Source organism: Schistocerca nitens, chromosome 6 (genome assembly GCF_023898315.1).
Source record: "Schistocerca nitens isolate TAMUIC-IGC-003100 chromosome 6, iqSchNite1.1, whole genome shotgun sequence".
NCBI lineage: Eukaryota > Metazoa > Arthropoda > Insecta > Orthoptera > Acrididae > Schistocerca > Schistocerca nitens.
In genome coordinates, this window is record NC_064619.1 from 174332587 (window position 1) to 174345958 (window position 13372).

A 13372-nucleotide genomic window follows, 5' to 3' on the forward strand; every position below is an offset into this window, starting at 1 on the left:
TTTTACCAGATTCGCATGACATGATGGATGAGGTACTAGACTTATTTCATTCTACCTATTATGTATAATAAAAAAGATATAAATTTTTTTTCCTAGTAAAATGTTATTTTTTTCTATAATTTAGTTGATTATGCAATAAAGCTTAGGTCTACTACATAACTATGGACTATTGCAAGTTACAGAAAAAAGTAGAGCAATGATTTGTAAACTTTAGGAAGTATTTGTACCTGAATTCTGAAAAATACAACTTGCAGGAAATTGCGAATGAAGATATGAGTCCAATTAAACTGTGCCTCAGAACATTCCTGAAGCATAGGCTTCATCCAGCGGCATTTCTTCAAGCTTTCTCTTGGCATTCCTTTTAGCACTTCTTGCTTCTTTGGTAACTTGAAGAGCGCAACTTTCAGCTTCATGCACCCGTTGTCTGTCGCACACAAGCAATTGACCTTCCATATTAGAGCCACATTTTATGCCTAAATTTCTCAGGACTTCCAACCTTCCTATCACTCCTTCACCGAAACATATCACTGCATCTTGTACACCAACTTTTAATGTATTTAGTCCCACGAAAACATTCTTGGGTAATCTTTCCCATATGCAATGGTTGAAACTTTCATTCGTACTCTGAGTGCCCCCATGAAGACACTTACTAAGCAAAACAGGGTCACTCAGACCACATTTTAATGGATGACGTTGTACGACCGCATCGAACTACGCAAGTGGAGCAGCTCTCAGAATGAGAAAACATTCGACGATTGGGCTGGCCTACCCGTTCCCGCGTCTTAAATACCATCAAGTACATATGAGATATGCTATGGAGGCGTATTTCAGCACGTCCACATGTACCAAAGACCATCGAGCAGTCGTCAACCGCAGTAACCTCGAGGGCAGCATGGGAGCACATTAGAGATCTGGTGATTACATACGCTACTGACTTTTGTAATGTCCAGGGGCCCATCACAAATCACTGTGAGTCCAGTATAATTATTGTCATTGAATAAAAGTGTCATTTGTGTTTGTCTTATTTCGTAGTCATTTATAGTTAGCTTCTGTATTATACTATAACAGATCATTCTATGTGTGACTAAAGTTTCATAGAGCTACATTACGTGGCAGTGAACCACCACGTAGAAGTTACTTTCTTCCTTAAGTTTCGCCATCACTGTACGTATGTAATTAATGTCAGTGGATGAGCCCCATTTGTGCAAGAGAGAGAGATTTACCATATGTCTAACTGCGATGGTTCAGACCGGCACAGGAGCAGCTCAAATGCGATTGTTCTTGGGTAATGGGGTGAGGCATAATACCAGGGGGGTTGTTTGACACCACACCCATCCATTCACATCGTAGGCATGAAATACCAAGGGAATGACGAGGTGGAATTTAAAGACCGGTGAATATTAGCCAATGTTAAGACGCTCTGTCTCCCAGCTACTATCACTGGAACGACTCTAATAAACCTGCAACATACCTTCTTGTATTGGCCAGGTGTACTGACGTCTTATCAACTACAACCTGACCCTTTTTAAATCCACTCCAAAACCAGACTTTTAACTGTTAAGTAAATGTTTCAACATGTACGGCAGTATAGCGATAATTAACCCAATAACATTACGACCCTAATTTGGCGTTGTTTAGCCTGCATTACCTCATGTGGGAAGCCGTTCATGTCTGAGAGCTCACAGTTCATCAATTACCAATGAGCTGCGTTACCCGTAGTGCATAATGATTAGTTTAGTAATAACGAAATAAAAGCCACCTGATAAACAGGGACAAATGCCAATTATAAGGAACAATTATTCAGTGGGACTATTTGCTGTTAAATGATTGGTTAAAGGAATTCGCTAAGAAAGAAGAGATTTGGTAGTTTATTGTTGTATGATGATGTACAACAACGCAATCGAAGGAATAACTAGTGATCCATGTGGTTTATACTATATTAGTGTACGCTGGCGAGCAGAAAAGTTGCATTCATTTATATTACTATTTCAACACAAAGTGTTCATGTAGTTTCTTTTCAGAGATGTAAACAGTACAAATCTGGAGGCCGTATTTCTTCGAAGAAAGGAGGAATTTTGTTCCACGAGCTACTCTGGAGCAGTGAATTGCCTTACGCCAATGCAAAAAATCGGCGACCTACGGAGAAAAGTGCCGTCTTTATGGAGGCCAGCACTGTGAAGTAAGAAGACATATTCAGAGAGCAAGGTACTTACTCAACACGCCGACGCTGCAAAATACGCCAGCCATCATAACTGGCCACGTTCAGACACCTTTCGCCTACAACAGGGCGCCCACAAAAGATGACAGGCCGAGAAAAGCAGACCAAGTGAAGACACTATTGCTTCACATTGGCGAGCGATCGTACTATTTCGTTTCAGCTTTAAGGCTAAAGTGCTCGGGACGGGAAAACGCTATCTGGCCTGGTTCACAAGAACAGTGCTTTTACGAAGTCTTCCCTCTCAGATGTACTCATTGTACTCAAATGTTCTTGAAGAGTATCAAAGTGTTTACGTGGTGACAAGTTACACGGTCAGTGCCAGTCACTGACTTTGAGATGAAGACCGTTTGACCGCTTGCAGCTCATGGTGATGTAGCCAGTGACCTACTCAGGACTTTGGCTCCATAAGCTGCAGGCTTCTGCCCGAACAGACTATTGCATCCTTGCTACTTGGCTTCTTCTCGACGCTGTTTCGCCTACTGGGTGACGACGCCCTGAGGCGTTCACCTCACTAGTGGCATGTTTGTTCGAGTCCAGATTGGTAGCTGCCTGGCTAGTAAGTCGATGCATTCTTGTGGACCACCTCGCTCCTGGCCACCGTCCAGGTCGGGAACATGCCTTCGACGTCGATCGAGCTGGGGCTGTGGTTTGGATATCGTCCTTTCCTGTTCAGTATGCCGCGGCCAAAGGTGAGCAAACTGCCTGGACGTGGCTGCCATTCACCGGCCGCGGCGCGCGGTCCCTGCCAGGTACTGCTGTCCTTCTGCCATCTGCGGGTGACGCTGCCCACGCACGTCGCTACCGTGGAGGTCTTGCTGACAGCGGATCGCTGATCCCCTGAGGTCCCGCTATGTCATCCTACGCCAACGGCGTCCACTTTTGCGGCGGCGGCACCTAGCATGAATAAGAGTCTAGTTCATTCAGGTTTGGTCTGACGGCCCGCTGCTAGATTTCAGTCACCATTCACATCCCAAGTCCTGGTGAAGGAAGCAGTTCTCCATCCCGACCTCGGTACTCCTATTTTCTGCGTCCATGTTCGAGTCACCTCCCAGCCCCAACAGAAAAAATAATCTCTAGCAACCAATTATTATTGCCATAGAAAAGAATCGTTACACCTTCTGAACTCTAAGCTACGTTAACAGCGCATACACGAATCGAATGACTTACGAGAAGAATGGGCCATACAAGCATTCTGTACAAGGTTCTGTTCTATATTTGCGCTAATTTTCCAAGAAGTTTCTCAGTAAGCCGCTGTCAGCCATTTACCTTCGCTACAGCTGAAATACTGTGCTCATTTTACAGTGTTAAGCCTAGGTATTTAATCGATTTAAAGCCGCATTCCATTAACATTGTACTGCAATCAATAAAATTTTTGTGGGTTTGTGACCGCGGTTGCTGTTGCAAGTTACCTTCCCAGAATGTTTTTGTACACCGAAATTCAATATATAAAACTACCGACGTTTTGTAATCAAAAACACCCTGAAAAATATCACTTGCAACAGTGACCGAAACGTCGGTAGTTTTATATATTGACAATGCGGTCATAAGCCGAGAACAATTTTATCGACTGCGACAATGGTCGCGGAAGCCTACGTTTACATTGTACTGCAACATTACATGAAGACTCTCCTACCCCAACACCTTAATTAATCCAATGACGACATGTATCCGTATACAATTCTGTGCTCAACGAGCAGTACCAGAAAGCTGCCCACTACAAAAGGTAGATCATTTCTGTACTTGTAGAACAGGAGTGGTCCTATCACACTACTCTCCCACGGCCACTCATACCTGACATTACATTTCCACTGAAGAACACTTGCTTTGCAATACAACGTAATGTGTTCTGTTTTTCGAAATTTCTAAGGACCACTCATGTGTTTGATAGGATTTTAAGAGTCTACTTGGTGGTAAAATGTCGAATGCTTTTTGTGAATTTAGGAATATAGAGTCTGTCTGTTGGATTGAATCCATATTTGCCGATATCGTGTGTGAAATTGGCAAGATGCGTTTCACATGAGCGACGTTTTCTAAAATCATACTGATTTGTAGATATATCCGTCACTCCTTAGATAACCAGGAAAGGACGTGAGTAAATCCCAGCTATAACTGGACTGTCAGATCAAAGACTGTTGTTCTCGTACACTTTCCAGCTGAGGTTAGATTAGTGATCTGTTTTCCACACACGTATGTGCAAATGCTCAGCTGACTGTCCGAAGACATCTGGCTGGTTTTATGCGACCCGTCACGAATTTATACCTTGTGCCAATCTCTTCATCTCAGAGCTGCACTTTTACCCTACTTCTTCAAATATTTGTTGTATATTTTCTTACACCTACTTTTCCCTACAATTTTTACCTTCTTCAACTGCCTCTAATACCAAGGACGTTATTCCCACATGTCTGGCCGGACGCAGTGGCCGAGCTGTTCTAGGCGCTTCAGTTTGTCACCGCGTGACCGCTACGGTCGCAGGTTCGAATCCTGCCTCGGGCATGAAGCTTAAATAGTTCTAAGTTCTAGGGGACAGATGACCTCAGATGTTGTCCAATAATGCTCAGAGCCCTTTGAACCATTTGAACCAGATGTCTGAACACATGTCCTGTCAATCTGTACCTTCTTCTTGTCAGCCTTTTACATAATTATTTTCCTTTCTCCGGCAATTCTGTGGATGACCTACTCAATTCTTATCTTAACAGTACACCCAATTTTCATCGTCCTTCGGTAGCACCACATCTCTGGCACGTCGACTCTCTGCTTTTCCCACGGTCCATGACTCGCTACCATACAACGCTGTGCTCCGAATGTAAATTCTCAAACATTCCTTCCTTAGTTTAAGGCCTAAATTTGATACCAGATCTTTTTCTTAGAAAATTCCCTCTTTGCCTAGGCTAGTCTCCATTATATGTCCTCTTTGCTTCGCCTATCACATGTTATTTTGCTTCCGAGTTATCATAACTTGTCAAACTCATTTGCATTGTTGCCACAAATATTGGTGTCATTCATCGGTAATCTCATTTCTGCTATTCTTTATTACTTTTGTTTCGTTTTTTTAGATTTACTCTCAAAACCTAGCGTGTCTCGCTTGACATTTCATTCCATTCAGCAAGTCTTGCAGTTATTCCTCACTTTCAAAGTTAGTGGTGTAATAGCCGAATCTGTGATGTTCTGCAACGCAGCATTTTAATTCTACTCTTGAACATTTCATTTATTGCCATAATTGCTTCTTCGATCTGTCAATTGACCACTAGGGACGAAAGACGGCATCCCTATCTACACTTCGTCGTTGGTCTTCCGTTTTTATTGTTCCTTCTTGTTTCATGTGCATATTGTATATTACTCGCCCTTCCCTGCAGTTCACTCCTTTTAGGGTTCTGTATCTCAGTCGTATAAACAAAAAAATCACAGGATCACTTTGTTGTCCATCCGTTTCTCTGTCTTTCTGTCTTTACGTCTGTCTGTCCGACTGTTAAGATCAAAAGATACGGCCATTTATCTCACATATTTTGCTATTCGAAAACTAACTCCTCGAAACCTATATGGTGTTTCCATTAAGATAGAATCATGAAATTTGGTAAGAAACGAAGTATCACAGGCAAAAACGCGAGATTTGTTAATTTAGAATCATACTAAATGATTTTTTTTAGGTTTTTAGTCCGTCTGTCTCTCTGTCCGTATTTTAGGCCCCTTTTCTCTCGAACAGATTAGCGTATCAAGTTCAAATTTATGTTTCATACTAAAGGCTACGGTCTTGTGGGAGTGTAAAAAAAATTATGATTGTAAGTCAGTGCAGCCAAAAATTCTATCATTTATCTCACAGACACTGAAGAGCTAAAGAAACTAGTACACCTGCCTAATATCGTGTAGGCCCCCGTGAACCCTCAGAAGTGCTGCAACACGACGTGGCATGGACTCTATTACTGTCTGAAGTAGTGCTGGAGGAACCTGACACCATGAATCCTGCAGTGCTGTTCATAAATCCGCAAGAGTACGAGGTGGTGGAGATCCCTTCTGAACAGAACGTTGCAAGGCATCCCAGATATGCTCAATAATGTTCATGTCTGAGGAGTTTGGTGGCCAACGGAAGTGTTTCACTCAGAAGAGTGTATCTGTAGCCGCTCTGTAGCAATTCTATACGTGTGTCGTGTCGCATTGTCGTGCCAGAGTTGTCGGAATGCACAATCGACATGAATGAATGCAGGTGATCAGACAGGATGCTTACGTACGTGTCACCTGTCAGAGTCGTATCTACACATATCAGAGGTCCATATCACTCCAACTGCACACGCTTCAAGCCATTACACAGCCTTCACCAACTTGAACAGTCCCCTGCTGACATGCAGGGCCCATGGATTCATAAGGTTGACTCCATACCGATACACGTCCATCCGCTCGATACAATCTGAAACGAGACTCGTCTGACCAGGCTACCTGTTTCCAGTCACCAACAGTCCAATGTCGGTACTGACTGGCCCAGGTGAGGCGTAAAACTTTGTGTCGTGCAGTCATCAAGGGACACGAGTGGGCCCTCAGCTCAGAAGGCCCATATCGATGTTTCGTTGCATGGTTCACTCGCTGAAACTAGATGATAGCCTAGAATTGAAATCTGGAGCAATTTGTGGAAGGGCTGCACTTCTGTCACGTTGAACAATTCTTTTCAGTCGTCGTTCGTACCAATTCTTGTAGGATCCTTTTCTTCCGCAGCGATGTCGGAGATTTTATGTTTTACCGCGTTCCTGATATTCCTGGTACACTCGTGAAATGGCCGTACGGGAAAATCCCCACTTCCTCGCTACCTACGAGATGCTGTGTCCCATCGCTCGTGTGCCGACTATAACAACACGTCCAAACTAACTTAAATATTGATAACCTGCCATTGTAGCATCAGTAATCGATCTAAAAACTGCGCCAGACACTTGTTGTATCACATAGGCGCTACCAATCGCAGGCGAGAGAACATCTCATAGATGTTTTTGTGGCTCACATGCGGTTCCTCTTCGTCGAAATGTCTTGGCTCAAATTCGTTTAGTGGTTGAACCGAACGTGTCGCATAACACGCCCTAAATTAGACACTTGTGACCCTATGAGTAAATTGTCTGGCTGATGGCAAGTTTGCGACATACGAAGTTAGTATAACATATAATAACAATAATAATAATAATAATAATATCTGGAATCAAATAAACGACCCATAAACGATATGGGCCAAGCAGTTGCGATTTGGTTAGTACAATTTTTATTCAGAAAGCAAACTAATAGCGAAAGTGGTCGTATTTAGAATTACTATTACACTCGAGCATATATCCATTTGATACAGTTCGATTACTCACAATCTCATCGCGAACTGAAGGACCAATACTCCATCTCGTTAAATACGCGAAAAGTTATAATTCACACCAGGCGCGGCTGCTCACCGCTCAGAGACTAAGTCCCACAATACCGCTCAACGCGAAATTTTCTGTCATTTCACTTCCTATCTACCCAGAGACCGATCGTCCGTCTCCACCAGCACTGCACCCTTTGGTGTCTAGACCAGAACTGTCCACTTTAGCGTCTCCATCCGAACTGTCAGCTTCCGCGTCTGCACCAGCGCTGTTCCTCTGTCCGTCCCCAGACGCGTTTCCCGCACGCCGAATATCCTCGTTCAACTGACTAGGGCAATTTCCTTCCCTGATGCCTTCCATCTGTTTGGCGACAGATTATTCTACATTATCTTACGTTTTAACATATTTAAATAATCAATGCTTGACCATTTTCACGTTCTAAATAAAGTAACAATAATATCCATTACATAATAAACGTTAAATTCGTTTACATAAAACCAATAGGATTTCCTTCTTAGCTTTGAATGCCATGACCATTAGCCCTGCACCAACGCGCTTTCTGATAAATAAATAAAGAACAAAAGTAACTATTATGCACTAAACCTTACAACAAATATTCTACTACCTATTGATTCAATAAAGTGTCATGCTGTCATCGTTCAATGTGTTTTGTGTGGAGGAAATGATGATCTGATGCTTAACTGAACATACAGATAATTTAAATTCACTACATATTTTAAACAAATAATGTTACAGAGTTGATATTTACAGCAATTGTTATTTTAATGATGCGCTTCTACATGAAATATTGATCGTTAAGATCGATCAAAGCGTTCAGATTTTAGCATTCGGGTCTTTCTTACAAAACTTGTTAATTTCACTTTAACAGTAAATCCTAAACTATTATGGATACGATCAATTTTCGAGTTTTATTGGGATCCCCATGAAAATTTATGAAGGATGGTAGATTAAAATTACTGTTGCTTCATTCCCTGAGTTACTTCAGAATTAAAAAATTTTAATAGATATTTCCCTTTATGGCCGATCTTAGGTCTGCCATATTTAGCACTGTTATGTCTCCCTGGCCACAAACGACTTCTACTGGGTTTCCCTATGATTTAGGTTCTCATCTGTCTCACTCGCACACTACCGTGCCTAGGCCTCATTCAGCGCAATAGACGCCAGTGAATTTCCCATTCTCGTGGCGAATCTACGCTCTTTGGGGCACATGCTCCTAGACGACAAGGTTTGATTTACCATTCCTGAAGGCTGACTTTTCGGCCACATATTTAAACGAGAGCGAAATGCTCGTTAACTCACATACAGCGCCGTATTGTTCAAATGTGTGTGAAACCTTATGGAACGTAACTGCTAAGGTCATCAGTCCCTAAGCTTACACACTACTTAACCTGAATTATCTGAAAGAGAGACACACACACCCATGCCCGAGGGAGGACTCGAACTCCGCCGGGACCAGCCGCACAGTCCATGACTGCAGCGCTATAGACCGCTCGGCTAATCCCGCGCGGCAGCGCCGTATTCTGGCTGTTTACATGTCTCTGTATTTGAATACGCATGCCTGTACCAGTTTCAGTGTAAGTTGATACTCGCAAACTCATTATAAAAACCTATAGGGTACTTATCTTTGAACTAGAATCATGAAATTCGGCACGAAACAAAGTTTCAAGTACAGGTAAATTAAAATTCTGAAACTTGTTAAATGATAATTATGTTAAAAACACATCTTTTGCCATTTGAACGTATTTTGCATTCTTCACTGTACAAAGCGTATTAGACGAACGTTACTGCATGGAAACATAAAATGTGAGTTGTAGATATGTGTTCGTAAGTAAATAAAAAGTATTTTATTAAATCATTTCTCTCTCCATATATAAACTTAAGTCCCCTGCTCGCTTCTTTATCATGTCCAGACTTGTCCGAGGAAATACTGTACAGATTTTGATGCGCTCTTGGAACTCACGGGACCAATATCTTGCCAATATCAATATAGATAACAGGCAAATATCTTGATTCTCAATTCACGGGATGGGTGAACTATCTATACTCATCTTACGCTCTAGAATTCGGAGTCCTCTTGCGGCAGACAGTCTGCAGCTTGCGTTAGCGAACCTGTAAAGTCAACCGAGTAGCATGGATGACGGATGTGAGTTTGAACGGAACCCTCAGTGCGCGGGTCCTAAGCTCCCTTGGTCAGTTTTTGCTCTTGTTTTGTTATCCGACTGCCTGCCTGCCTGCCTTCCTGTCTGTCTGTCTGTCTGTCCGTCCGTCTGTCTGTTAAGACCCCTTTTTCTTAGGAATGGGTAAACATATCGAGTTGAAATTACTATCAGGCACTAAAGTCTACGGTCCCGTGGCGGTGTAAAAAGTTTAAGCTTCTGCTTCAATGCAGTCCAAATAAATAGCCATTTATGTCACATATTTTGATATATTATCATCATTATATGATCGTTATCGGTAACAGGAATAAACCATCGAAATTCTCAATTCTTGGAATGGATGAACTATTTATACACATAATCAAGTTTGTAAGAAACCCTCTGTAAGCGAGTCCTTCTTGCACTTATCCGGAGATTTTTTCTTATAATTTCAAACATCTTAGATCATTTTACGTTGTGGAACGCTTTTCATTAATCTAGAGATCCTATGAATGTGGCTCAATTTTTCTTAACTTTTGATCTGATTCCCAAGCGCAGCCTCAGAACTGGTCTCTTTACCTTCTCTAAAAACAAACTAACCGTCATCTAACAAAGCCTCATTTTCCTTTTCTAGTACTCTATATACTGTTCTTGTCAGCAAGGTGAAAGCATGAGCTGATAAGCTATCTGTCCTTTCTGTTTTCCGGATTGTGTGGATAATGTTTTTCCGAATCTCTGACGGTATATCACTAGTCTCATAGATTCTACGCATAAACTTGAACAGATGATGGACTGCAGTTTCCTCCCCCCCCCCTCCCTCTCCCCCTCCCCCCGCCACTGATTTTAAAAATTCCGAAGGAATGTTAATGTTATCTGTTTTTTTCTCTCTTATTTGATCGCAAGCCACCCAAAACTCTGCTAAACCCTAATACCTTCCATACCCATTCATTTCTTTTTCTGTCGCGCCATCAAATACAGGCCTTTCCACCTATTCCCTCTTTTCTACATACTGAATTAGTCCTTCAGACGATCATTTTCTTCAGTTTCTTCACTTTCACCTTGGCTTCTTATTTATTTATTTCTTTCCTAAGTGACTTAGATTTTCATTGTCTTATCTTTCCCCAGTGAAAATACTACTAAGAGCCTGACAATGTTTCTTTTTTCTCTTTTATTTCCTGTTTACATCAAAGAAGGTTAGAATCGTGCGGGTTTTGTGCTTCTTTCTACTCGTATACACGTTCTGTAACTACCCTCTGCGGAATTGTGATTTTTCATTTTTTTCTGTTGTCTACTTAGGACTTTTCTATGTTCATAAAATCGTAATTTCTCTTAGAAGTTTAAGAAATTGTGATCTATGTAATATTCTCCTTTAGACGAGTTCTGAAATGTAGAAATAGGTCGCCGTGTGGCGCGATAACGAATTATGAAAAGAATAGCAGAAACATTATCACCGCGCTTCTGCGTAGAAATGGTTTCTATGTAGCAGCAGCTTTAGCTTTAGCAGTTTTCAGTGTATACCGCGTACTGTTTTCGAAGCATATCGCAGACTGCGAACTCAAAATATAAATATATTAAAGATTAAAGTCCTTGCTGCCCTGGATTATCATCTCACAAAGTAAACTTGAAAACAGCGATATGCTGACAGTGGAATAACGTGTTTGCTGAGTGGACTGTTTTCATTACACCGTCCTTACTATGAATTTAAATAGGCTTCTGCTACGAAGTATTATCTCACAAAATAGTAATTAGAAAGTATGATGTCCGGACGATGGTGTAGCACGTTTATCAAGTGTACTGTTTTCGATTCGTAGCACGGAGTGCGAGAAATGAATGTAATGAAATGCTATTCACCAAAACGCTTATCTGAAGAAGCAATATAAAAACCGTAACGTTCCATCAGAGGTAAGAAAAATTTAACAAGCGGATTGGCGTCAGTTAACATCGCGTTTTTACTCAGTGAAGCTCGTTTGATCACCGATGTATACTTCAATCAACGAGAACACTATAAACGACAATTCTGCTGCATCTTACGCAAGTGGCCTTTTTCAAAAGCCTTACTCCAGCGGTAATTTTTATTAAGATTACAGTAATACGGTTCATGGACCACCAACATGGGATGACGGCAATCCATTAGCCAGAACTAAGCATTTCTTCAGGAGACATTATAACTGTTAGAAAGCTCTTCTCTCTCAAACTATTTTCAAAAAGATTTACGTAATGAACCTGTTACCGTTCTTCTGCAATTTCTTGTACGACTGTTCGTTGTTGTTACCCACAGGGTTTCGCCAACAATATCGAAGCACCGCAAGAAATGTGTGCTTCATTCTGAACGCGCGGTCGTGCCTTTCAGAATAGGAGTATGACGCAGGGAATGCCACTAAAACGTTCCCCAGAACACAACGCTCCCTCCTCCGGCCTGAACCTTTCGGACGATTGTTGCAGGGTGTTGGCCACCTGTCAGTAGGAGCATAAAAAGTCTGAAAAAGCCACTTGTCGCCACTCAATGGACGTCCATTTGCGGTATTGGTGTGCCAACTCCAGTCTTTGTAGCCGATGAACAGCAGTCACCGAGCGTGCATGAACCAGCCGCCTGCTCTGGCGTCCCACGCGCAGCAACGTCCACTGAACCGTCATTGAGAAGACACTGTTCGTGTTTCATTTGGCCGATCAGTTGCTCAACAGTTGCGAGCCCAATCTCCTGTACACGTGTCCTCAGCCGTCCTTCACCTTTGTCACGTATCTCCGTGGTGCAACATACAGGGTGTTTCAAAAATGACCGGTACATTTGAAACGGCAATAAAAACTAAACGAGCAGCGATAGAAATACACCGTTTGTTGCAATATGCTTGGGACAACAGTACATTTTCAGGCGGACAAACTTTCGAAATTACAGTAGTTACAATTTTCAACAACAGATGGCGCTGCAAGTGATGTGAAAGATATAGAAGACAACGCAGTCTGTGGGTGCGCCATTCTGTACTTCGTCTTTCTGCTGTAAGCGTGTGCTGTTCGCAACGTACAAGTGTGCTGTAGACAACATGGTTTATTCCTTAGAACAGAGGATTTTTCTGGTGTTGGAATTCCACCGCCTAGAACACAGTGTTGTTGCAACGAGACGAAGTTTTCAACGGAGGTTTAATGTAACCAAAGGACCGAAAAGCGATACAATAAAGGATCTGTTTGAAACATTTCAACGGACTGGGAACGTGACGGATGAACGTGCTGGAAAGGTAGGGCGACCGCGTACGGCAACCACAGAGGGCAACGCGCAGCTAGTGCAGCAGGTGATCCAACAGCGGCCTCGGGTTTCCGTTCGCCGTGTTGCAGCTGCGGTCCAAATGACGCCAACGTCCACGTATCGTCTCATGCGCCAGAGTTTACACCCCTATCCATACAAAATTCAAACGCGGCAACCCCTCAGCGCCGCTACCATTCCTGCACGAGAGACATTCGCTAACGATATAGTGCACATGATTGATGACTGCGATATGCATGTGGGCAGCATTTGGTTTACTGACGAAGCTTATTTTTACCTCGACGGCTTCGTCAATAAACAGAACTGGCGCATATGGGGAACCGAAAAGCCCCATGTTGCAGTCCCATCGTCCCTGCATCCTCAAAAAGTACTGGTCTGGGCCGCCATGTCTTCCAAAGGAATCATTGGCCCATTTTTCAGA

At 42.5% G+C, this 13372-nt stretch overlaps 1 protein-coding gene across 1 annotated transcript in view; it reads left to right on the plus strand.

Moving 5' to 3' along the window:
* The first annotated feature begins 2832 nt into the window (after window positions 1-2832).
* The window catches only part of LOC126263277 (uncharacterized), an 881511-nt gene continuing 870971 nt past the window's right edge, over window positions 2833-13372 (plus strand). Inside the window, exon 1 of the mRNA XM_049960363.1 lies at window positions 2833-3008. Coding sequence (XP_049816320.1) covers window positions 2833-3008 — 176 coding nt within the window. The remainder of the gene's footprint in view (window positions 3009-13372) is intronic.